This window comes from Glycine soja, chromosome 15 (genome assembly GCF_004193775.1).
Source record: "Glycine soja cultivar W05 chromosome 15, ASM419377v2, whole genome shotgun sequence".
Lineage (NCBI taxonomy): Eukaryota > Viridiplantae > Streptophyta > Magnoliopsida > Fabales > Fabaceae > Glycine > Glycine soja.
The window spans coordinates 12,798,867-12,826,780 of record NC_041016.1 but is presented as its reverse complement, the minus strand read 5'-3'; the positions used below and the strand labels follow the sequence as shown (position 1 = coordinate 12,826,780).

General features: G+C 33.4%; 2 protein-coding genes and 1 pseudogene across 7 annotated transcripts; 1 reads left to right on the top strand and 2 right to left on the bottom strand.

Annotated features, from left to right (window-relative positions):
* Positions 1-5,246: 5,246 nt before the first annotated feature.
* On the top strand, positions 5,247-7,359 carry LOC114385838 (annotated as a pseudogene).
* A 780-nt stretch (positions 7,360-8,139) lies between these two features.
* LOC114386373 lies at positions 8,140-10,806 on the bottom strand. Of its 5 annotated transcripts, none has more exons than XR_003661063.1 (2): positions 9,541-10,806; positions 8,140-8,590 (listed from the first exon to the last, which is right to left on the bottom strand). XR_003661063.1 is itself a non-coding variant. In XM_028346375.1 (2 exons), exons 1-2 carry the CDS (start codon positions 10,735-10,737, stop codon positions 9,607-9,609), a joined length of 1,011 nt encoding a protein of 336 aa, XP_028202176.1. In that variant the 5' UTR covers positions 10,738-10,806; the 3' UTR covers positions 9,225-9,606. The 5 variants fall into 5 exon arrangements, 1 of the variants encoding a protein (XP_028202176.1); XR_003661064.1 differs by having other exon boundaries at positions 8,140-8,587; XR_003661062.1 differs by lacking the exon at positions 8,140-8,590 and adding an exon at positions 8,748-9,061.
* A 9,656-nt stretch (positions 10,807-20,462) lies between these two features.
* On the bottom strand, positions 20,463-23,858 carry LOC114386726. 2 transcript variants are annotated; one of them, XR_003661156.1, is made up of 2 exons: positions 21,611-23,858; positions 20,463-21,102 (listed from the first exon to the last, which is right to left on the bottom strand). XR_003661156.1 is itself a non-coding variant. In XM_028346764.1 (2 exons), the coding sequence occupies exon 1, from the start codon at positions 23,621-23,623 to the stop codon at positions 22,454-22,456; it is 1,170 nt and encodes a 389-aa protein (XP_028202565.1). In that variant the 5' UTR covers positions 23,624-23,858; the 3' UTR covers positions 20,463-21,102. The 2 variants fall into 2 exon arrangements, 1 of the variants encoding a protein (XP_028202565.1); XM_028346764.1 differs by having other exon boundaries at positions 22,454-23,858.
* Positions 23,859-27,914: the final 4,056 nt, after the last annotated feature.

The window sequence follows — 27,914 nt, the reverse complement described above, 5'->3', positions numbered from 1 at the left end:
ATTTGGAAACTCTAAGATCCTATATGCAAAAAAAAAAGAGCATAAATCAAGCAATATATGTTTTTCCAATAAAAACAAAAAAAAAGCAACATAAATCAGCCACCTGCATATTATTCAAAGGTTCAGGCTTTTTGACTTCTGCCTATTGAGAAAAATCTAACCGCTTCCCACTTTGTCCGAAATTCTGTATCTTCATAGCACATTTTCTGTTTCTTGTAAATTTCTAGTCTCTATTAGTTTTAAGGCTCAAAGCGTCAGCACTGTTACACATGCCTTTCACAATATATTTTTTTATCTAACACTTACTAAAAGTGTTGTTAAAAACTTTCAATAACATTTAAAAAATATCATTAAATATAAATAAATGTTATTAATATATTTTTGTGATATTTTATCAAATATTACGTATAGTTTATGTTATTAAAATATATTAATAACATTTATTTATATTTGATAATATTTTTTAAATGTTACAAAAAAAATTTAACAATAATTTTACTAAGTGTTAGATTGAAAAATGTTGTTAAAGTACACGTGTGCTAGTGAGCTTCACATCTCTTTAAAGTAGTCGAACATGTTCCTCCAAAACCAAGTGAATTCCCTGCATGGTTTCCTATTTACAGATGCTCCAATCTTGCATTTACTACAAGACTTTGTACAACAAGTGGCTTGCATTCAAAACCTTTAACCTCACATTTCATCACAAAAAATATGATCTATACCGACGAAATCATATGGTTGCACCATTTTTGCCTACTTGCATTATTGGCTTCACAACTCTAACATGAACAGAATGTTTGTATCTATATTGCTCAATGTCAGTGAATATGATTACTCAATAAGCACTTGTTGCTGCAAAGTCTTGGAATCTTAGGAATTACTTCCTCCGTTTTTTTCTTCAAGAAACATGCTTCAGTTTTTTATGTAACTATAAGTATCGCAAATAGCTCTTGGATTGTAATTCTCATCTGGTAGCATCTTGTACATACATCAAACACATTAGTTGATGCAACTCCATTCACTTGATTGTGGAAGTTCTCTTTATTGAAACCATACTCTCAGTTGTATCAGAAACTCTATAACCTGCCCCAACATTCATGACCATATCCATAAGCTCCTCAAGTACACTGGTGAAATAAAGTTTCAAAACTTATGATTCTCTAACAAAAGATGAGGCCTCATGAGAATATGTTGAGATGTTACAACTTACTGGATTCTTTTTCTCTGCTCCATTTCATATTTTCATTGAAGCAACTTGATATAGAAGGTATAATATTCATTTGTTTAATAGGAAAGAACATTTCTCGCCAAGAGTATAACTCATTGAGGTCCATTCCACCTTGAGATAGTTGAGAAAAAAAATACTATCCCTGCCCTGTTAGCATGATTGATTTTCACTATATGGTTGCTGACGAAAATAAGTATTGTCTAAACAGTGCACCTATTTACTGGGACGAGATCATTTTTGATAAAATAGAATACAGCAAGTACTCCAAAGCCAGAAAATGACATCAAAAGCAGGTTTTAGCCTTCAGTCATATTCTGAATTTCTTTCAAAAAAATTATGATCAAAGTCTAAGTGATCCATGTTGTGTTTAAATCTCATAAAAATTTCTTTTACAGTGAAGGGAAAAATAGGTCTTTTGCCAGGGCAACTGTATAATAATCTCACTTGAACTGCCATATCACCAAAATGAGACAACACACATGCATCCTTTTTTCAATATTCAAGCTGAAGCCCATGCTACTGTAATGTGATTGTTGCTTTTTCGATCCTTAAGAGACTGCATTTGCCTTCGTTTCCTCACACTTTAGTCAAGTCACCTCACACTTTGATAGGTTCTTAATCGATTTTCCAAAAGTTATCAAAACATTCATCTTTCAGTTGCATTCAAGGTTCTCAAAGTTCCAGCATCATCAAATTGCAATCACAGATAGCATCATCAAGACCCAAACAATGCATTTCAATTTTACAAAAAGAACACAGAAATCATCAAAGCTACATTTCATATCAAGCCCCAATTATCACATATCTAATTTCACATTTGGCCATTAAATCTCAAGCACATCCTCCGATTTTTCAGTTTCAATTAAGGTCATAAGGCTCAAGAAATCTCCCTCCCATTTTCAAGTCTCAATCTTCCCAATACATTTGAAAGATTGTTTCACAATTTTGTATCTTAAATTAATCTTCCATATATACTTCCTATTTCCTTCTTTTGAATTATGATTTAGGTTAAGTTCAACTAATGCATATTAACTTACACAATGACTGGGTTCGAATCCTGCCGGTATAACCTTCCAAAATAACAAAGAATGAAGCATACTAACCGTTCCGTCGTTGATATTTTGATTTTACAAGAGTCTCTTTTCACTAGAATTCCAGCTTTCATCTCTAAGCATATTTTTTGACAAAATTTTGAAAATATATGCTTAAAATCTTTATTTACATATTTTTAACAGCCCTAAGATTACAGCATATTTTGATAAGATTTGTTTTTAAATGTAGTAGGTATTTTGATAAGATTTTTCTTAAAATTTTAAACCTAAATTAAGCTTACCATTCTCAATCCATACATCTATAAATTACATTCGCAACGACAAATTTCCAGGATCCAAATCAATATTCAAGCGTCTCAACGAAATCGAACATTCTCAAACATTCAAGAAAGAGATAATTCAAAATTGTAGCCCAACAAATGCACCCAAAATTTAAGATCAGGAGCGAAATATAGATCTTACGGGCGAGTTTGCTGGAACGGAACCTCCACAAGAGGAAGGAACTCCGTCAATATCGCAAACGAAGAAATTGCCTCAAAACATTCGTGCCAAACACGATTTCGGGACAGAGTGCGTTTGCTTAAACCATATTCACTAAAATACCAAAAGAAAATAAAAAATGTTGCAGTGATAAAGGGCCTGAAAGATCACGAAAATTTCAAATTCAGACGAGTGACACTGCAAAAACTGATATTGCAAGTTTGAAAAAAACGATTGACTGAACCGTAGAGGCATCAAGATCCAATCAAGAAGCTGAACTTGCTTTTCACCAAAAACTTGAATGTATCAGAAAACAAAACAAAAAGAAAAGAAAAAGGAAAACAAAGAGGTATCGTGCAACGAGACGCAGAAACGGAGGATCACAGAGACAGCAATGACTCTCGCTTGTGGTGTTTATAAAGGCGTTCTCGCTAGGGTTTTTGTTTATATGGGCCTCCTGGGCCGTTCAACCTAATACATTCACTTATAGGCCCATTTATATGACATGGCTTGTGACCGTTTTATCTTATGATTTGATTTTTTTTACTTGATTCTTCGATTTATTAAAAAAAATTCCAACTAATTTTGAATTCAATCGAAAATAAATAAAGTCTGAAAAAAAATTATAATTTTATTTTAAAATTTAAAACATTTTTTCTGTTAATCTATAGTATAAAATTAGCCATCCACTTTATTATATTTTCCATCGAATTTCTAATTATAAAATATATATTATTATAAAGGATAAGTTATACTTTATCCTTCTCTTAAAAAAGTTATACTTTATTCTGTGGTGGTATAATTTAAAAACATCTTGTCCTTTTTTTTACTATGAAATTTGACATTTTTAATTATTATTTTTGAACTAATAGTATATGAAATTTTAATATATATTTTTATCTATTTTTAAAACTAAATACATAATAAAATTCTCAGAGAAAAAGTCTTTAAATTTTAATATTTTTTATCTATTTTAACTATAAAATCATTTAAATTCCTTTTCTTATACAAAATTTAATTAACTAAAGAAAACCCTGATGACACTTTATTTTAGTATGTCTGATTTTTTTTTTTATAAAACTAGTTATGAAAAAGTTAATAATGAAAATATTTATTTTGGGATAAACAATATTAAAAAAATAATTCATAAGTAATAGTAGTATAATAAAACAAAGAGTTTAGAAAATTACTTTTTTAAAAAAATAAAATCATTTTTTAAAATATAATACAAGTATGCTTTAAAAATTTTATGAATTCTTTAAAAAAATTATGAATTCCAAATCTAAAATCCATTTTATTAAACAGAAAAACAAAAGACCTCACTTATTTAATTTTTTTTTTATAGAAACTCACTCATTTCAAAATCAATTACATTCATTCTGAATTTAATTTTTTAATTTTGAAAGTGAAAATTCCGACATTCGCACTAAGAAAAAAAAATTATATAGATTCGTACTAAGAAAATATAGAAAAAAAAATGATAAGGGGATCAAGTTATTTTATTTTATAAGGAAGTTTCATTGGTTCCAATTTTTACATGAGCCAGTTGTAATACAATTGTAACAGGATCGAAAGTATCAATGTGAAAACCTTTTGGCCAACAATAGCTTCCAACATCTACGGTTTGTAACTCTGTTTATGGTAAGGTTTGTAACACCATAGTTAGTAGTTCTAACTTTCCATTTTCTTGTGTTCTGTCCTGGCAAAAACATCAAAAAGGGTCACTTTTACATTTTATTTATCAAATAGGGACTGTTCTGCAATTATTTACCAGGGGGGTCTTTTTTTTTTATTACAAAGAGCCCCCCAAACAGGCGTTTCCGCTGAGCACGCGACACGTGGCGCAGTAGGTAGCGCCCCTGACGCGGACGCGTCTGGTAGCGTCCAGGGGTCTGGTGCCCCTGCTACAGGCGCTACTGCTAGCGCAGGGGGAAGGGAAACAAAAATGGAGTGCTGGGAGGGGGGGGGGACAAGCCTCGGGGAGCTTGGGGGAGAAGGAGGGAGTGGGGTGGGGGGGGGGGGGGCGGGGACCAGGTGCCCTTTAACGGGCTGGAGGGGGTGGGGGAGAGGGACGAGCCTGGTCCCTAGGCGCCTGCAGTCGCGCCTGCAGCAGGGGCGCTTCCAGTCGTGCCCAGTCCTAAGGCGCTAGCAGACGCGCCCACGTCAAGGGCGCTACCTGCTGCCCCCTCGTGTGCCGCGTCGGTGCCATGTGTCGCGTGTTCAGCGGAAGCACCTGTCTGGGAGGCTCTTTGTAATAAAAAAACAGACCCCCAGGTAAATAATTGCAAAACAACCCTTATTTGGTAAATAAAATGTAAAAGTGCCCCTATTTTGTGTTTTTGCCGTTCTGCCCCAATCAACCCTTCTTCTAAAGTGCACCATTTTCATTTCCCTGGTTAGTCCTAAGTTCTAACTTCTAACTTTCCATTTTCTTAAGTGCTCAACCCTAAAAAGATACAAAAAAAAAAATACAGCACAAACTGAAAATGGGAGTCCCTTCTTCTAGAATACTGCTATTGCTGTTTCCAATTGTTTTGCTTCTTTCTCTCATTTCCTTAGCCTTTACTGAAAATTCAGCTAACAACACTTTTCATGATTCCCTTTGAACCATTATGAGCCCTCTCACCCATTAGTTGAAGCAATTTTCACACCGAACAGTTCCTCATTCTCTTCAATCTTCCAAGCCTACATCAGAAACCTTCGTTTCAACACCTCCACAACCCAAAAGCCATTCCTTATAGTCACTGCATTTCACGTTTCGCACGTGCAAGCATCCGTTATTTGTGCTAAAAGACACGACTTGTTGATGAAAATCCGCAGTGGAGGACATGGCTATGAAGGGGTGTCTTATGTGGCTGCACAACCATTCTTCCTCCTTGACATGTTCAATCTTCGATCCATTGAGGTCAACATGGACACCGAGACTGCTTGGGTCGAAGCTGGTGCAACTCTTGGTGAAGTTTATTACAGAATTGCTGAGAAGAGTGAAGTTCATGGTTTCCCTGCAGGGATTGGTCCCACTGTTGGGGTGGGAGGTCGCATTAGTGGTGGTGGCTATGGCAATCTCATGAGAAAATATGGCACTTCAGTGGATAATGTTGTTGATGCACAAGTAGTGGATGTTCAAGGTAGATTGCTAAATAGAAGTTCTATGGGTGAAGATCTCTTTTGGGCCATTAGAGGTGGTGGTGGAGGTAGCTTTGGTGTGGTCCTTGTCTACAAAATAAAGCTAGTTCGAGTTCCCGAGAGAGCCACTGTTTTCCAAGTTGAGAGGACCTTGGAGCAAGATGCCACCAACATAGTTTATAATGGGTAACATGTTGCACCTAGCATTAACAATGACCTTTTCATTAGGCTAATCTTGGAGGTGGTGAACACTACGTGAATTGCTACAAAGACAACAGAGTTGAGACCAACAAAAGGGGTTAATAGTCTCTAGCAACGTGATGAATCAAGACTTAAATTTGAAGAAGTGTCCATATTTAGTGATCAACAATGTCTCGAACAGAATTATCTCCAACAGAAGATCATAAAGACAGTGAGGGCTACCTTCATAGCTCTCTTCCTCAGCGACTCCAAAACTCTTGTTTCTGTCATGGAGGAGAGGTTTCCTTAATTGGGGTTGAAGCAATCTGAATGCATCGAAACAAGCTGGCTTCAATCCGTGCTATTTTGGTACAACATGGACATTGCAACCCCAGTTGAGATTTTGTTAGAGAGACAACCTTGGTCTCTCAAGTACTTGAAAAGGAAATCTGACTATGTGAAGAGACCAATACCCAAGGAGGGTTGGGAGGGATTTGGAAGAAGATGATTGAATTAGAGAAAGCAGTAATGTATTTCAACCCTTATGGTGGAAGAATGGCTGAGAATCCATCAACAGAAACTGCTTTCCCTCATAGAGCCGGGAACCTGTGGATGATCCAATACAAAGCAGATAGGTATGAGACAGGACAAGAGGTAGCAGAATACTACATAAACTTGGTAAGAGATCTTCATAAGTACATGACTCCTTTTGTCTCTCAGAACCTAAGACAAGCTTTCATGTGTTACAAGGACTTGGATTTGGGCATCAACCACCACAATGTTTATGGCTACTTTGAAGGGAGTTCTTATGGAGTTCATACTTCCATGATAACTTCAAAACGTTGGTTCAAATAAAGACCAGGGTTGATCCTGCCAATTTCTTTAGGACTGAACAAAGCATCCCGGTACTTAGCCATGCGGAATTAGTTAGAATGGTTACTGAAAAATCGATAGTTCCTATTTTGTTCGGGTTGTTCGCATTAAATTGGATTCGAACCTTCAAATAACATGCACGAGATTTTTCTCGTGATTATTTCAGTGTCTTTTTATCTGACACGATATTGTTGTGTTAGCAAGTATTTTGGATGGGCTTGGATCTTAACAAATTTGGTTCTAGAAAGAAAACTTATTCAAATGACAGAATCTTATTGCCTAAAATACATGCTTAAATATTAATTTGAGCATATTTAGTCGAAGTAAACTTCATGTACGATGCCATTATGCTTATCGGTGCAGTGTGCACAGCTAAGGCATAACATGAAACTACGCAAAACTCGAGAGGTTATGATGTAACTTGGAAGTAGTAAACACATACAGTTCACAAACTGTACAAAATCAACCAACCCAGGATTGATTATATAGTTTATAACATTTACACATTATAAAAATCATCCAATCCTCTCATTTTCCCTTTTTTCCATATGTATTTCCAAGGAATCTCACTAGTTCCAACTTATCTGCACACAGATCCTTTTCTCGCGTAGATTGACCCCAATTTTCTTTATATTTCTTTAATCATAGAATTAGAAAGCATAAGTATATTTGAATATCTAATCATGAGTCGAATGAAATGAAATTTCCATATGTATAGATATTTCTATGGGTAAAAGATTGATTCAATTATTTGGAAAGTGAATGGAACAACAATGAAATTAGTAAACAATCAACATGGTTTCATCTCCCTATAATTGCAATTCCAAAAACTGAAGGTAGAAAAATAAAAGTATTGGATGGAATAAATTACATCAGGCTCCCTTCTATTTCCACCATACATTAAAAAATTCAAAATCATAGATAGCCTCAAATTTTATTTCATTCCATTTTCCCATTTTCCTTCCATTCTATCCATTTCCATTAATTCAAACAAATGCCATTTCAGACAACAGATACGCAGTTACACTAATGAAAGCAAGCCATAAGTTTAGCAGTTTTGAGCCCCACAAATTAGTACGAGTAGCTGAATTGAAGTCCCATTACCTACCAACCATCTACAAAAGAATCATACAATAGGACAACCCAAAACAGTCAAATAACTGATAATTTGGAAGGAATGAAGAAACTACTTGATAAGGGTGAAGTTACTAACCAAATTTTTATCAAACAATGAAAATGTTTATGAACAATACAAGCCGATGGTCTCCCAGTTCCATGCCTCTTTTAGATTCACATTCATACATTGTTTCCTCAAACAGGTTACATTGATGAAAAAAATCCTCATAAAAAGATTCACAAACTTTTCACAAGACAAAAATCTTATGATCATGGCATCGGTCTTGATCTCTAAGACAAGGCGTTCAATTTCCCACTGGCTTATCCCTAGTTCCTACTCATGTTTGCACATTCGTTGTAAATGATGACCTATTGCACCAAACTCCTACTGTTGTGAGGGAATGGAAGGAGTAAAATGTATGAAACCATAATCCCATAAGCAAAGGGGCTATTGCTACAACTAGAATCTTGAACACCAAGTCACGAGGCAAAAGTTTGTCGTTGCACCATGGCTCACCCCAAAGCTACACCTCTACTATAACAAAAATATGCATTACCACTTTCCATCAATATTTAAATAAATTTTTAGAATTCAGAAAATAAAGCTAGAATTAACCCTGGCATATAACTCAGTTTATGAGCTCCTACATCTAAAAGCTTAAATTATAACTCAACTCAACATCTCAACCATATAAAGTTAAAAAGTAAATTCTTATCGTTTGATGCATCTATCATAATGCAACACTTAAATATTCATTTGTGTTCCTCGTCAAACTACAAAAGTGAATAGTTCTACCTAATGTATAATGCTGTAACCAGAAGCTATCACTTAATATATTCCCAGCTAAACATCTGAGAAACAACTGTTCATTCACTCAAACTTTGTCTTCAATTGAACTTCCAGCAGCAATGAATAAATGAAACATGGACCTTGATTTTTTCTAAATTCCACAATGATTAAGGAACTTTGATTTGTATCTTCATCTATCTCTCCTTTACATCTAAGCTTTATGACAAAAAAAAAAAAACCTTAAATATTTCAAATGATAAGCCAAACATAAAAATTGAGATTTACTAGAACTAATAACTAAAGAACAGTGAACTCATATGCTTACGAAGGGAACAACAATAGCATGCCCATGTCAGCTAGGTTACAAATGCAAAATATATATTCACCAACAAAATACAAAATATATATTTCTTACCCAGGCAACAAGACAACAACAGCAGGATTCAAGTGTGAGCAAGGTTACAAATAAGCATTGGATATTAAAGAATCCATGCTAGTGTTTCAGTCATTTATAAAGCACAGTTGTTGATTACATGACAACTGCAATGCGAATTGGAGACTACAATAATCAACAAGAGTTCCAACCCATCAAAATGAATCAACTCAGTTAAATCAGTTGCAACTGTGACAGGATTAACAAAGTTACAAAACTACTAAAATAAGATGAAAAAAACATAAACAAGGTTGAGTCTTACAAAATTGTACTCTTCCGTTTTGCTAACTGCCAGATGCTACACCATCCTCCCTGTTTTCTTGGAAACTCATTTTTCCACATAAACCTTTGATAGTTGATGTGTTTCCTCCTTAAAACGCATCACATAATTTTCAAGAAACAACCTTTCAGAAGCAGAAAATGGGGTTAACAAGCTGGCACTCTTCTTTCTCAAACCTTTCCCGATCAAATATCGGACAACCAAACCCCTCGGAATGATCCTTCCCTTCAAACTATATCCAAAAATCTTCGGCATTTTGGCGAGGGCCAAAGGGTCCCAACCTAACTGATCAACCCAAAATCTCATCACCTCATTAATCTTATCTTTGGACCCTAACATAAAGATGGGATGCTTCCTGAAGGCATCAAGAACCATTTCCTCAGACCATCCCCAGCTCTTGCAGGCATCAACTTTGGCATCCCACCTCGATTTCGGGACACTCATTTTGGCGTGCAAGGCCATCACAAAACTCATCTTGGAAGGATCAAACCCCAATTCCTTAACTTCATCAATGTTCTTCCTCAAGTCCTTAGACAAGAGTATAGAAGCCCTCCTACGGAACAAATAGGTGATGCTGGAGTCCTTGACTCCAACATCAAGCAATAAATTCACATTCTCAGAGGCAGTGTTGTAATTAAGGAAATGCCTATTAGCGAAAACACAATCAATAGTTTTCTTATCAGATTGAAGGAACCTTTTTACCAATTCGAAGGTGGGGATCACGTTTTTCTCGAGGCTGGAATTGATGATTCTGGGGCACCTATTCACGAGGTGAACGATGTCAGAGGGATAAGAAGCACCTTTTGAGAGTAAAAATTGGAACTTTGGCCAGAGCCTCTTGTGGGGGTTGCAATTGAGCACGTCGGGTACCCTTTTGACGATGCTTTTTATCTGGGGAACGGTGAATCCATTGCTTGTGAAGAACGCGATCACTGAGTCAGGCTTCTGAGGGGTGTCGAAGCGAACGCGCTCGGAGACCTTGAGAGCGGTTTCCGGGGAGAGGCCGAAGGTGTTTACGAGGTAGGAAGCCGCAAATGAGTGTTGCTGTGAAGTGAGTGAGATGTGTTTCGGAAAGAGTGTTGAGGGAAAAGGAGAATTGGGTTTCGGGGTTTGAAGTGATGGTGGTGTTGTGAGTCCCTTCAGATAGAGAAGGGGTTTGAAGCGTTGGGAACGAAACATCAGAACGGTGTTCAAAGAAGAATTCTATGATTCAAACATCAGCGTGTTCAAACATACGGTGGAGGGGGCTTACCTTTAAGGTTAAATTAGCATCTTGCTTTTCTAATTTATTATTTAGGCTTTGGTCATTTAATTTTTTGGGTTTAATTTCGTATTTTAATTTTTAAAATTTATTTAATTTATTTCTTAGTTCTTTTTGTTCAATTTAATTTTTTTAATTTTTAAAATATATATATATATATATAATGACAATTTAAAATTATTGAAGGTTTTGAACCGTCACAAAATGAGATTTATTATAAGTTAAACTAAAGGATCAAATTGAATCGATTTAAAAAATTAAAAATCAAATTGAACCCAAAAAAATTTAATTGAACCTAAATAATAAATTAAAAGATCAAAATACTAACTTAACTTAAAATGAATCATTTAATAAATTATGTGAGATAAAAATTCAAGTATCTTGTATTTAATAATTAATTATATAATAATAAATTTAATTATATTGTATGTGTTGAGATGGATTTAAGAAATAGAATTTTTCATTCAACCTATTTATAATTAGATTTTAAGAATTAGGTTAGGTTGAATCACATAGAACTAAAACAAGTGAATACTCCTAAAATTTGTGGAAGATGAAGGGGAGTTGCTTTGTGCACCAAGAAAATTTCTTGTGCACCCAACAACTTTTGAAAATTCTAAAATTACTCCTCCCTTATAACTTCTTCTTTTTCACTTTCATTCTCCACGTGATTTTTTTTTCTTTGCCTTCACCTTCATTCTCGTGAGAGGTTATCGTGAGAGGTGTTCATTCATTATTGTGTCCTCTTTAGTTACTAGCAAGTGATGGTTGTGGTGGTGGTTGGTGTGGCCATTAACGGTGGAGGTAAGGTCTGCAACTTTGATCTATTTTTTTCGCGTAAAAATTACAGATTGATAATTCGTAAGTTATATACAATTTACAAATTGATAATCCGTAGATTTTATATAACTTATAAATTGGCAATCTGTAAGTACCATATAGATTGATAATCCGTAAGTTAATTTTTTTAAAATTTTCTTTAAATTTGCTTTATTGTTTAATTAAATATAATTAGTATTATTAATTAAAATACTTTTAAATAGGTATAGTTTCATGATTCATTCGAAAATTTTAGTTTTTAAAGTTTAAAAGTGATATTTATTTTAAAATAATTTAGACTTTTAATTTATTTTAGTCGTTTTATTTTAAATTTGGTTTTTAAAGTGTTATTTGTTGATGGATTATTCATGATATATAAGTTTTTTGTTACATTTTGATGGATTAATTTTGCTTTAAATAAATGTAATTATAATTGTTACATGCAGATTACCATGGATAAGTGGATAAATATAACTCACATGGGATATGTGATTACATCAAGGTATAATGTCATCCTTATTTTTTTTTCTCTCTAACAAAGCATGACGTTTTTTCTTCTTAGAAGTCAACCCCCAAGAGATTGTTTTGTACATCTCATTATATGTATCAGTCATGTGTATGACAATCATTTTGTTCATGTAAAAGCATGATCATCCTGTTTGTGTAGGGTTTATGTAATAAAATGTGTTATGATAATTTGAATGTGTATGTCCCTATATAACAGGTATTTCTAAAAGATCGTTGTCCCTTACCGCAAGTAGTTTTGTTATGATCTACAAATTGTCATTATCAAGCAAAGCAGTGACCTACATCATATATTAGTAGAATGCAACAGTATACAAATTTAACGAGGTTGAAAATAGACTTTGTTGATTTAGGGGAAGATTGAACATTTAGTCACTTTATGGGGTTGTCATGTAATATGATAATTAAGTGTGTTTCATTGGACGTTTGTATATTTATTTATTTGACTTAAGTATTGACTGTGCAAAAAATAAAATTAGAAAAAAAACATCAAACATTATATAATTATTTATGTTTTAGTGTTTTTATGACAGAGTTATTTGACTAATGGGGGTTTAGGGTTACTTGACTAATGAGGGTTTAGTGTTACTTGACTAATTATGATTTTGTCTTACTTGACTAATTAGGGATTAGGGTTATGTGGCTAATTAGTATTTATGGTTACGTGACTAATTAGGGTTTAGGGTTACTCGACTAAATAGGTCATTAATTTAATATTCACATACCACATAAATGAAAATAAATAAAAAGCTTATCAAATAATATTAAATAATAAACATTGTTCAGTTATATTGCATACGTAATTGATATAAAATCTAAAAAAATCCTAATAGTCTTCATGCGTCTTTTATACGCTACCTTCGTCTCGATCGAACATATACATTCTGTTGCGCAATCACACATTTGGTGATCCTTAAGCATTTCTCGATCATAGTGTATGTTTATGTTCCTTCAGTGACTACCCTCAGGTTGATCAAGCGTCCCATCCTTTCTGCTATTGCTTGGCAAGCCTCCTACGACATTAACAATAACGAAAAAAGTAAGCACTTAATGCGTGACACATAAAATAAGTAACAATGACAATTCAAAATATATTATTCCAGTACATGTCGAGGTTGGTCTACATCAGCAGGTTCATCTACATGTGGTTTTGTCGTAGCCGTTGCGACAATCGATTGCTGAGGAGGATCTAGTTCAACAAATGTTTCATCGTGCACCACGGGTGAATATCTTGGAGGATCCCTAAGTTGTGTCGGACTCATGAAGGGATGAGATATCATATAGAATCACTCCATGTAGTTTGTTGCATACTGTGCAGGCGTAACACATATCTGACCCACTAGTGCAAGGTATTCAGAAAACTAAATTCATCTAGCATTAATATCCTGTATACATAGAGACGGAGCACCAGGGTGAGGAGGAATGGTTTGCATATACCCAAACTGTCGCACAACCCTCTTTGGTCGGTATTTGACAATAGGTGGACCCCATCTGATATGTTCAAAAAATAAAAAGATTACTTCAAACTCTCTGAATGTGCGATGATCACCATAAGAAATCCAACACATAGCATCAAACGTCAATTTATCCAACCACTTATGATATGTTGACATTGGTAACACCTTCCTAGACTTCCAACGACAAGCATATGATTTCCTTTCATGATAATCTTCAACAGCAATAGAAGAAACAATAGTAGGAAAATGCTCGTAAATCCAACACTATACATATTTAAAAAACAAAAAAATTTCAAAACAATACCAAAATACTACAAAACTAAAAATTATACCTATAAACCGTGATATATCCTACAAGTTTCCTGGAGTTTCTCTTTGACACATCATTCAAATTCTCATACATATGAACTAGTGCAGTAGCTTCTCATGCGTAACTTCCAGTCTGACTGAGGTCACGAAATGCATCGAAGAATACCACATGCACGTGTGTGACACTCTTGTTAACAAAGAGTGTGTAACCTATCAGATGCAAAAGATATGTTTGACCTGCTATAGTCCACTATGGTGCGTCACATTTGCTACGATAAATGTCTCACAGCTAGGAAAACCAAACATATGACCCATGACATTGCAATGTTTCAGCTCTTGCTTCTTTTAAACTAACTTCAACCAAGTCAACTAACAGGTCCACGACTTCGTCCACATGAAGAGCCTCAAAGCTATGAAAGACGCCTGTAATGGGCACCACATCATCCAAGCTGATAATGACCTCACCTACAGGAAGAGGGAAACTACTAGTTTCCTTATGCCACCTCTCCGCAAAAGTATATATAAGTCCCCTGTCACCAGTGTCCAAGGAACAAGCGATCAGAGGACTTAATCTCGTGGCAGCCACTAAACCTTCAATCTTTGGAGCAGGCCTCCAAATTTCTCTACCTTCTTTCAATGGGAGGACAACTTCAACTCAAGACGTTCCTGAAAATAAAAATTTAATTCATTTCAACTAGAATAAGATATAGTTATGAAAATATAATTTATTTAAAAATATAAATATCTCTCCATTCCAAACTATGATTGTCACATGATGATCATAGTCCATCAAAACTGATGTATCATGGGGTCTACCTGGAAAACCCTGTGCATCAACAACTACATCATCATCAATTACCTCTTTAGGTTATTCATGGACCTCGTCAACTACAGGATCCACATGCGCAACATCCTCAGCAATAGGTGCAGCTTCCCGTTGCCTACGTCCAGATGCTGTGGGCCTTCGTCGTTGAGGGACTTCATCCGCATCACCACTAACTTTTCTCCCTAAGGTTCTTCTTATAATCTTGCTTAAAGCCCAACCCAATCCTCTGGTTCTAACCATAATCTGCACATTGAAAAAATCATAACAATTAATGTCATCGTTCGACTGCACATCACTAATTCTAGTAAACTTAAATATATGATAAAAATCTTACTACAAATTTTTTAATTTCCAATAAATGAGTATTTTTTACACTTTAAAATACTATTTATATAAATATTTATTACTATTAGTATAAAAATATTTATATCACTATATCAATAAATTTTTTTTGTCATTTACAACTATAAATTTTCTTGTCAAACTAATATGTACAATATATACTTATACAAATTTGGAATCAATGATATTTAAATATTTTACAAATAACTATTTCAAATATCAAATATAATTAAATTGATTAAACAAAAATAATAAATTAATTTTTTATTGAATTAATTAATTATTAAAAACCAACTTAAAAAAACAAATTTAAGTAATTAAATAAATACAATGGCGGAGAAGAAGAAGAGAGAGGAGGAACGCGCAACATACATAAAGGGAGAGGGAGAGGGAGAGGAAAGCTTTTTTAAATTTTAAGTAAATGGTATTTTTGTCACTTTACATAATTTGTTGGGTGCACGAAGTAATTGCCAAGATGAAGGGGTGGGCCCAGTAATTAGTATAGGCTTTAGGCCCATTGGAAGATGTTGAGCACAGAGGATTTGTGGGGGCTGATGTTAAGTGCACTTAACATTATTGTTGGTGCACCCAACACTTAAGGGGAAAAGACTGAAATATCCTTGATCCGTAAGCTTTTTAAGTCGATCTGTAAGTCTTTTACGGATCAACTTGATCCGTATGCTTAATATCAACATACGGATCAACTTGATCCATATCAATCTTATGGATCAACTTGATCTGTACGATTTATGGACTACCCTTACGCACACCCAACACAAATACAAAGAAAGCACACAAACAATTTTGACATTTTAAAAAATGCTAGGTGCACCTAGCATTAGTCATTCATGTGATTGGAAGCCAAGGAGTTAGGAGGGGGTGATATGTTGCGGAAGTGGAAGATGAGAGGGTTGTGTTGTGCGTGGTGGATGGTTGGTGATAATAGCCCTTAGTGTCACGTAAGACAACTTCATGAATCAACTTAATGGAGCTGACGAGTGGATTGATGCATTTTTTAAAAATGTAAGAGGAAGCGTTTGAAAATAAAGGAACTAATTATTTTAAAATGATTAAAGACTAAATTAATAATTAAGTTTTTTAAAAATCATCCTTAGTTTTTCTTTTTACTCTACAAAACATCATCAGTTAGTTTTTTTTGTTTTAAATGAAAAAACTATAATGAGAAAATAAGAATTTAATTTTTACATAGTATAATTATTTTAATATTTGCAAATAAAAAATTTAAATTTAAAATAATTATTACAAAATATATCAATCTTATCATATAGTATGTTAATCTATGATTAGATGACACTTAATATATTCTAATTAAATTATAAAATAAAGCAAAATGACTTTTTTCTAAAACTAAGGATTCATGAAAAAAAAAAAATCTTTTTTAACTTCAAAATAAATTGAATCTTAGAAACTAAAGTAGCTAACCCTACAATCTCAAAGATGAATTTGGAAGATTAAGATTTAATTATTCGTTTCTTCTTTGTAGTTATAAAAAAATTTCTTTTTTAATCCTTATACTTAAAAATACATAATTTTAGTTTCTATACACATCATTTTAGTCCCTGTTAGTCTTCATGAAGAAAATTAGAAGAAATTAAAAATAGTGTCTATAAGAATTAAAAGAAAATATTCTGGGGTTAAAATAAAAAATTATTATATCTATAGGACCAAATAAATAATTAAATCGATGATAAATTTAAAGGTTTATCTAATGAGTAAGAGTGTAAGACGTTAAAAAAAAATTAAAGAATAAGAATCAGTTATTCATTGAAATTAGTACTATTAATAAATTTGGTTTTTCATATTACAATTTGAAATTGGTAGAACCAATCAATTTTGGTTTTCGAATTTTAAAAAAAAAATCAATCTTTGATTACGATAACTATGAGTGGACTTAATTCCTAACATTGGTTCACAGTAGTCAATTTCATTTCTCACCAATCTTCATTTAAAGAACATCCTCTTCTCTCTGCCACCAACTTGTAACAATGCTATAACCTTGCGGCAGTGCACTTAACTGAAGTAGCTTGTCACTATCACCATTCACCACTTAGAATGTAGCAAAGACTTATAGGTATTTTATCGTATGAAAGATAATTATGTTATTCAATTGATATTATCAAATCAATATCTGAAAAGGCCTACAAAAACAATGGACCTCGCATGCTATGTATGACTTTTTCCTAATTACCTTATTCCTTTGATATATTCTGAGTTAAATGTCGGGATTTTTGCAAGTAGACCCCCCATTGATCCAATTAGGAGATTTCAGTATTGTCCTGTATAGCATAGACCAATTTGAATGCTTGTGTGAGCAGGGGTATAAATAAGTTGAGTAAAGCTGATTAGTTATAAGCTATATTGGATAAGATATTTTAATTAGATTTTAATTTTTTTATTGAAATGTTTATTTTATTGTTTGATAAATAATTTTTTTAAATAATTTTTAATATTTTTTGAAACATTTGAAATAACATTTTTAAAAATGTTAGCTTTTAGTTCTAACTTTTTATATTTTATTCTATTTTTATCTCCAATACATTTATTAAATTTTTTTATTATCTTTTTAAAAATAAATCATGATTTTATTATTTTCATGTTATTTTACATTTTTCAGTTATTCCAACAACTAATTTTATTCAATATTTATGAATTAATAAGTTAGTTTTTTTATCTTCCAACTACCAACTAGTTTTTCAACTTCCAACTAAGTTTTCAACTAATTTTGTTAAATATAATCTAAATTTAAGTTTGACTTGTGAAAAAAATGGATGATTCAAAGTTAACTCATTTATTTAAGGCAAAATTACCCTTTTGATCTCCCATTTTAGATTCAATTTCGCATTTGATTCCCCGGTAATTTAATTCACGAATTGAGTCCTTTATTTTGTAAAAAAGTGCAATGTTGGCCCCCAACGTCACAATTGGACGTTGACGGTAGACAGTGACGTTGATTATCACATGTCAACGTCTGATAAACATGTAAAAATAAATATTTTTTAAGTGTCCCTAACCCTAATTAATTATCTTTAATTTATTTTGAAAATTATTAAACAGTTACTCTTTCAAAACCCTGAAAACCCAAAATCAGCCATGGTTTCAATAGGTACGATGTTGTGTTCTAGCTTGATTACAACACTTCCGTCATCCTCCCTCTCCAGAACTACTCCATCCTACTGCTACTCATTTCCTTCTCGTAGAATCATCTTCACGCCAAGAATTGGATCATCTCCGGCCCAGGCCCAGGCCCAGGCCCAACCCAAGGAAGCCAAGCTCTGGGTGGCGGGTTCGAGGAGGGCGTAATCGACGTCGTACATTTCCTTCTTGTAGGGGCTGATGAGGCTATTGGTTTCGAAGCAACGTCAGCCATCGATGGCCTCTGGTTTTAAAATTTTGGAGGCTAAAGTTTTTGTTTTGTGCTTTGTTTGGGGAAAGAGAAAAATGGAGGTGGTGGTTGGTGATTAGTGATTGGATTAGCCTCTATTGAAGGTGGTTGGGAGGGGTGAATGGATGGAGCGAGGAAGGAGGGTGTGGTTTTGATTTGCTAGGTAGACCGAGCCAAAGTCGTCATCAATTTTATGCTTGGAATCGAAGTTGTTGGTGTAGAGGGCTAAGTCTTCGTAGGTGAAAACGGGAGGGAAGAGGCTCACAAAGTGGTGGTTGTGGCGGCTCTTGGCGTGTACAAAGGATGAGCGTGAGAAGAGGGAGAAGAAGAGGGTGAGGGAGAAGGAGAAAGGGAGACGAGGAAGTAGAAGGGCAAGGAGGGAAAATTTTTGTTGAAGTGAAGGTGATTAAGCACTGCCTATTGACATGCGGCAGACATGTGACAATCAACGTTACTGTTTAATGGTCAACTTTCAATTGTGACAGGGGATCAACATTATATTTTTTTACAAAATAAAGGATTTAATTAGTGAATTAAATTATCGAAGGACCAAATACGAAATTGGACCTAAAGTGGAAGACTAAAAGTATAATTTTACCTTTATTTAAATCAGTCTAATTAGAAGTTGGACTTGTTAAAAAAAAAAAACTAAAGCTTGAACTAGACTTGTTTAGTTCATTTAAAACTTAATTATTTTTTTAACTTTATTAATGCAGTATTTAATAAATTATTTTATTAATAATTCTGTAAAAAACATATTTTAATAATATATACTGAGCTTCAAATGAAAATGTATTAAACATGCACTAAGATATTGTAAAATTTATGTAATTTTTGTTATATATATATATTTTGTAGATTCTATGTAACTTTAATTTTCTTTTTATATATAAACGAGTAATTCATGAGTTATTAATGTTAAACTTTGAGTTTGATTTATTTAAATAATCGAATTCAATCTGAAGCTTAAATTTATTTATTTAATTAAACAAACAAGCTTGATCATTTAATGAGTTAAATTCAACTAATTCAGGAATAACTTAACTCATTTACAACTTATTCATGAGAGACATGTGTCAGTCAATTTTTCACAAAAGTAACCTCCTTTATCTAAAAAGAATCAACAGTAAGTGTGAAGAAGCTACAAATATTAGATACTACCAGACTTTTTGATAAATGAAGCACCGCAAAACTTCCGGATCTAATCCTTTCTTAATTATTTATATACAGCATCATTCACTTAGCCAGAGTTTAAAACAAAAACTAAAAAACAAAATAGAAAGTATATATGATGCTCTTTTTTTTTTTATTTAACAAAATGTATATGTGATGCTCTTGACGTATAGAGAAGCTTTTAATTCTAAATTTCAATAAAGATATCTCGTGGAAAAAGAAGAGGAAAAAAGTCTCACCAATCACCCAAAGTCCCCAAGGCCAAACATAAATCATCAATTATAATTTGATTGAAGATAAACTACTATCCTTTGAATGTTATGAGAACCAGTCTTAGGAACATATTCTCTAATCCATTCCCTATCAGTTAGATTGAAATTTATTAAAATCACAAAATCTTGAAGATCCCATTTACTTAATAAATCTCCCTCAACATTTTATAATTTTTAATAAATTTTAACCAATAATAAAAAGTGTTAGAAAGAGTGTGGTAAAAAAATATATTTCTATCATCATCCAAAGACCCAACAAGACAGCTACCCAAAGCCTTTGAATGCTATAAGAACCACTCTCAGCTCATAAATCAGCACTGCTATTAACTTCTTTACAAGAAAAAAAAAAAGATACTTCGAGGTAGTAAGTTAAAATCACAATGTATTTTAAATTAAATAAAATGAAAAGTAAATACACCTTTCCTTGTTCCATTTTATTTCTTCAAATATAAAATATGAATCGAGGAAACATGGCATCCAATCCTTTGACATGAGCAGAAGAATTCCAACAAAACAATTCAAGCAAAATATCGCCACAGCATTAATTTTATCTCTCAATAAGAACATTCACTATGGCTTGCTTAATCAATGCTTCAAGAATGGTATCTCTGGACCACCCCGTCCAAAGATAGGCATCAAAGTTCATACCCACAAGGTTTTTGGCTTAAAGGCTACAGCTTCTGCAACTATTAGCTTACGAGGGATGGTTCTTAACATATTGCTTTTTACACTTCAATCAAACATCAGATAACAAAGGAATGCTAAAACAGGAAAGCCCCTAAGACTAAGTGTGTGTTTGGAACTCAATTGGGTTCAATTGAACACCAATCCATCTGCCGCATTCCTTCTACATTTGCTGCTTTGGAAAGCAGGAACTTCTGTTTACAAGGCTCCAAAGGGGTTAATAAACACACCCTAATATGTCCCTTCTATTTGCATATACCTACCCAGCATTCCATAATAATGCTATACCAGTTGCCCTAGATTAGTTGACATAACAATCAGCTATCTTTCAAACTTCAATGGAAATAGGTGATGTCTCATACTCTTTCTGCACAAAGTCAGCGAATGGCTACCCCGTCCACAATAAGAACACACTTCTTGCCACATACATGAGTGAAAATTTGATCTGGAACATGTGAAATCTGCCACGCAGTCTGCCAAAGGGAATGTCTTTCTTTTTCAAGAGGAGAATATATTGCTAGAAAGAAAAGAGAAAGTACACTAACGAGGCGAATAAGATATTAATAGTAAGCCTTAGTGGCTCAAGAGGGCAACAAAAATGTTAAACATGATTGAATATCGATGAACACTAAAAAGAAACTACCACAAATCTTTAAGAGATAGAAGTTCCTTTAAAACAATGTGTATAACAAAAGGAAAGGTATTTTGAAGAAGGATGACTAACCATTCTAATAAAGCACATGCCTTACTCATGAAATAATGTAAACATGCAATGAGTTTATACTGAGTGATATTTTTCAGAACAGTAAGACAAAAATAAAAAAGACTCGAGTGTTCAATGAATCAAATGACTCAATCAAGGTAGTTTAAATAATTATAAATCTTTTTGCCTTAAATCAGAATTAACATGTAAATTCTTATTTTCTTTACGTTTCCATATCCTTTCTAATGAAAAGCAGTTCTCACATCATATTTGCATACCCTGAATTATTTTCTGGCATAGAAGGGCCCAAGTTTTCTTCACCATATTGCTTCAACGAAGCAGAAGCATGAGCCTTAAGGTAAGAATGCTTCATTTTAGTGTTCAGTGTCAACATGTAAAAGCATAACGGAAATACACAATACCCAGAAACAATTAAGTAAAATATTTCCTCAAAAAGTACGTGGGAACAAACTGTTCAAGAAATTCTTATTGCTTAGTTATCATGCACTCGAGAAAAGAAAAAAACTGAAGAACAAGGACTAAATGGCAGTTAATTAAAATAAATAAATACCTCTGCTATTTAAACCTAACTACACATTATCCAAATCAGTTTAACCAAAGGGTAAAAATAATGAGTAACTTGCCAATATGTGAAAAAATTAAGTGCAGTGTATATGACCTGATTATGGTATTATTAACGCCACAATATTGAGGATTGAAGGTCTACATAACAGCCTTTGTGGCTGCATTTGCTCATAACTTTTCATTATTTTGGCAATTGCAAAGAAATCATAATCACAACTAAAACTGCAATTTAAAACCATTACAAGTCCAGCAACCTAATGTGAGAGAAACAAATCTATCACAATTATTTCATGATCACACATGCAAGACAAGACGATTTGAACTTTTGCTAGTGTTGCTATTTGCTGGCAAAAAGACTGATAAACATCGCAATAGTGAAAAAAAACAAATAATGAAAACAATAACTAGAGTGGACCAAATTTGCAAATGAAACCAGTTAGCTATACTAGCTCCAGTTGTAGTCTATATTGAACAAGTACTTAAACTGAAGAAGGAACAAGACATTGAAACTATATGAAAATTGATTAAGAAGTTACTTATTTGGTGCACAACATTCCAGACTTCTCCCTGGAATACGCAAGATTCAGCTTTTCCGCATACAACTTTAACAGATCAGAAGACTCCTCCTTAAAACATTTTATAAACCTGTTCAGGAACCTCTTTTCAGGTATCATAATGGGGCAAGTTATGCTTGCACTCCTTTTTCGCAAACCTTTCTCAAGAAGCAACTGCACTATTGAGGCTCTTGGAATGATTGTTTTCTCCATACTCAACCCGAAAATCTTTGGACCTTTGACAAGGGCTAAAGCATCCCACCCCATCTGATTGACCCAAAAATTCATCACTATATTTATTTTGTCAGTGGATGTCAACATACAGTGAGGGTGCCTCCTAAATGCTTCAAGAAAGGTTTCATCAGACCAACCCCATTTCTTGAAGACGTCAACTTTCTCCTTCCACAAGTTTTGATCGTAACGTTTTATGGCTAGCAATGCCATAACAAAAGCAACTTTTGAAGGATCAAATCCCAAATCCTTTACTTCCCTCACCACTTTAAGAATATCCGTTGCACGGAACACCGCCTTACTACGGTACCGAAGCAATCTTGCAATGTTTGATTCACTCAATCCATTCTTAAGCATCACACTGACGTTGTGTGCCACAAGATAGCCGCTACCAAAGACAGATGAATTAGCAAACATACAAGCAACAGTGTTCTTATCAGATTGCAAGAATCTATATACCAATTCGTAGGTTGGCACTATAAAATTCTTCAGGCTTCGAGTCAACATTAAAGGGTACTTACTAATTAGGTCAACAATTTCAGAGCTAGAAACACCTTTCGAGAGTAAAAATTCAAACTTGGGCAATACCCTTTTGCAAGGGTTGCAGGAAATCAGCCTAGGTACCCTTCTAACCATATTGTTTATTTGGGAGTCAGAAAAACCGTGGTCTCTGAAGAACCTGATTACTGACTCAGGCTTTTCCGGGGTACGGAAATAAATTTTGTGGTTTTCAGAAACTTTGGAAGCAGATTCAGGGGAGAACCCAAAATTGTGGATGAGGTAGGATACCGCAAAGGAGCGTGAATTTGAAGTGGTTGTGGTGTAGAAACGCAGAGAAAATGGTAATGGGTAGTGGTGGAAAAGAGGGTAACGTGATGTTGCTGCGAAAGTGATGCATTTGCAGAGAAGGGTATTCAACATGTTGATGGGGTTAAAGCGACCAAGCTTATTGGTTAGATAGCTTTCGGTTGAAATTCAAATTGAAGAAAAGGTCTTAAATATGAACCACCAAAGTAGTGAAGGTTAGTGATATTACCTTGAGCTCGGTTGTGAGTAACTCGGATTTTGTCCCAGCTTCAAACCCTTTCTGGTATTTTCCTGCTGTACCCTGTAATGTAAAAAACGGTAGTCTAATCACCGAGTTCAACAATGTTAACTAGCGGGATAAAAGGTAAGGATAAAAAAAAGTGTGATAGATATACATTCTTAAATTTGTAAATTTGAGAGATTATTTGGTTTAAATTATAATGTTCAAATATCAACTTGAAAATAAATTATATTTTGTAATAATTAATTTAACCTTAAATTATAAAGTTTAAGAATAAATTTATTATTAAATTATTTGTAAAACTAATTTATCATATTTTTTTTATATTTAAAAACTAAATTTAAAATTTTCAACTAATCTTATTTGTCATTGTAACACTTTCATGGATATTTACTCAAACTTTATTATTATTCAATCAGAATTTAAATTTTACCTTAATAATATGTATAATTCTCTAACGCAAATCTTTATTACACGGATATTAAATTAGAACTCCAATTCTGATTAAACAACAACCAAAACATCTCAAATAATATTGCATCTAAGTTTTCTCCAAAAAATTAACATTACTTAGATTAGACCCATTTTATGATTGGGTTGATAATCTCAACCTAACTAACACGTGCTAGGTAAAGGTTGGGTTGATTTATCGAATAAATCGATAAATAAAAATAATCTAAAGATAATATTATAATCATAGAAATATTATTTAAGCATAAATTATTTTAATGTTAGACTATTTCGATAAAGTAAGTTGAAAAACTTAACTGAAAATTATATTCGACAAAATTAAATAATTGCTGTAAAGAGAAAGAAAAAGTAATCAATTATAATTTATAAATTTTATTTAATACTCTCTCTTCACATTAAAGCACCAAAATATGTGAAAATTATTCTACAAATCTCATTGAACCTGATTTGGAAGTAAACATAAATTAAATCATGTTAAAGGCAAATTCAATGCATTTTTAAAATAATTAATTTGAAGATAATGACGGTTTTTAATCCTCATAATCTTTTATGAAATTTTTAAAATAGATAAACTGATGAACCTTCATCCTCAAATCTCAAAATTAAATTTTAAATCTCCCAAACAAACAATGCCCCTCATACCTTTTGGCATCAATGTCGTTGCCATGGCTCACACTGGCAGTGGCATAACGATGAACACATGCCACTATTCTGTTTGCAATTCATCCAAGACCTGAAATGTTAACCCATTAGTCAACAATCAATTTTTAGTTGTTACTACTATTATTATTACATTATACATTGCAATTTGCAAGGATTTTCACAGAACACACTGAATTGAGAATGTATTCACAATCAGAAGCAGACAACAAGAACTTGGCAAAGCATTAGAAGGCTGAGCATGCATCATTCCCCCTTTCTGATAGGCCCTCCTCGCAGCTCCAAATTTGATCTTTAGGAATCTCCTTGCTATTGCAGAACACCTAAACCTTATACATCTCGGAGAATCCTAGCTCATGAACCTTCACCTACTTCACGAAAGACACGAACCCAACGAGTTTGTTGTCAAGAATCTCCTTTGCCTATAATTTCAAAAAATCAAAGCTCTTTAAGATTTAAAATCCTTTTTTTAAATCTCCATCGTCAACTAATTTTTTTAAAGAGAAAAAAGATTATATATTCATAATGTAAAAAAAATTATATAGTCATCCAATCATAACTCATCATATATGATAAGTATATTAACTTTTAAAATTCAATTACAACTCATCATCATATATGATAAGTATATTGACTTTTAAAATAATTATTTTAAAGTAATTTAAAAGATAATTAGTGATTGAATGACGATGTAAAATTATTTTATATTGTCAGTGTATAGACATTAAACTCTCTTTAAAAATTTCAATTTTCATCTAGTTTGTTTGTTTTTGAGATTTAAGATTTGATTCATCTAGTTTGTTTGTTTTTGAGATTTAAGATTTGATTTGAGGATGAGGGGTTCATGAGTTATTTATAATATTTAAAAATCGTGAAATAAGGATGTCCAAAAATGTAAATGAAGTGCTGGATTGCCTTGTTAGCAATATGAACCTTCAATATTGTTGTCCAAACCTCCTATCAATTTGCCACAGTGCCACCTACAGAAACTAGTATGTTATTTTACAAGAACAACTACTCAATGGGACAAAACAATTTTTTTTATTATAAGGTTATAAAAATGCAGGGAAATTAAGCCATGCATTTAAGAAATGTATAAAAACACAATGTACATATGAAGCAATCAGGCAATTCGGAGTCCGTCATTCCATTATCATGCAAAAACTTCACAATTAGTAGTGCCATAAAAAAGAAATTCAGATGCCAAGCCCAAAAGTTCCTTAGCTTTCCCCCCTATGTATTATGGCATTGCAAGCACACAGGCCTAGTTTACTAATCTAATGAATAATCATCACCACTAAACTTCTTCAAACATCAATGGATGGATCACTAGAGATTTTGCATGCAATACAAGCTCACATGAGCTTTCATGCAACTTGAAAGTGTTTATGAACAACACATATTTAAGAACCAAAACTTGCCAATGCCAACAATGACATTGGTCTCTAATGGGAACCAATAATAGAATTCTGGTTTAAAGTGATTTTATTCAATGAAAAAGACAGCTTTGAGGCAAACAGAAAAATGTTTCTCCCTGTACAGAGCCTGGCTCCTCAGTGAACATCCTCTCCCAGTCCGTCCTGCTTCACGCAAAACAAACTCAAGATTCCAAACCCCCATATCACAAAAGATGATCTCATTTGTTCAAAAATAATCTAACCACCTGCCATCTCAGCTAACTAAATCCTAGTTCACTCATTTTTTCTAATAAACCTTTCATATTTTTGCTATTGATCCATTATATGATCCTATCCCATTACTACACCCTTTTCTTCATCCGCACTAAAACCACTATCCTATCATCTCAACTCAATCTGAGACAAGAATATGATGCATAGGGGATTCAATTTCCTACTAGAAAGCCCTGGTCCCTACTCAAATTCTTGCACTTCTATTGTAAATAATGGCCCAGTGCACAAGGCTCTCACTCTTGTGGGAGTTTGGAGAGTCAAATGTATGAACCCTATCACGATGAGCAAAAGGGTAGTTTCTATGACAAGAACATTTGAACAGAGTCATGATGCAGACCCTTGCCATTGTACCAAGGCTCACCCGAAGCTAGAACTTCTTCTACAGTAAGCAAGAGAATGCATTACCAGTTTCAAACAGTTAAATAAAATTATAGAATTCAGAAAAGCAAGCTAGAATTAAACATGATTTAGCAATAATTTTTCAACCTAAATATGACTCGGTTCACAGTTACCTACATCCAAAAGCTTGTATTATAATTAAATCAACACAATATAGTCCATGAAAAAGAAAAAGAAAATCCAATCACATAAAGTTATATATTAACAACTAACAAGTTCTTACAACTTCATGATTCTATTGTAATGCAACATTTTTAATATTCATATATTTTCCTCACCTTTATCCAACAAAAGAACTCATCTTACATCTGCCCTATCTTATTGACATGACCAGTTGCCACTGTGCAGCAAATAAGGACATAACATAACTTTGCTTCTCATAAATTGAATTATATAGAAGCTCCCCAAAGGTCGAAAGTTTCTTTCAAAGCAACATTTTTAGAGAAGCAACACAGTAAGCCAGCTAAGTTTTTCTAGATCCAACCTGATGAAGGAATTGCAAAACTAAAGCAGGAAGAAGCTACTGGTCCCTAGTTAGTATCCCTTCAGTACCGTAGTTAGTATCCCTTCAGCAATCAGCACTTATCCATCCCAAGCAATCATACAGACTACAAAAGTAAACAACTGTACAAAGCCTACAATGCTGTATCCAGAAGCTCTTACAACATACTTCCCAACTAAACATTTAAGAAACAATTGTTCAATCACTCAAACTTAGACTTCACTTGACATTTCTGCAACAAGGAATAAATGAAACATGGACCTAAATATTTTTTAAATTACACAATGGTTAAAGGAGCTTTGATATGATATCTTTCTTGCCTATTTCTCCTTTATATATAAGCCCCATTACCAAAAATGTCATAATATTTCAAGCAACTAAAAAACTGAGATTTATAAGAATTAATAACTAAAAGATCCTTGCCGGTACATACTCAAAATA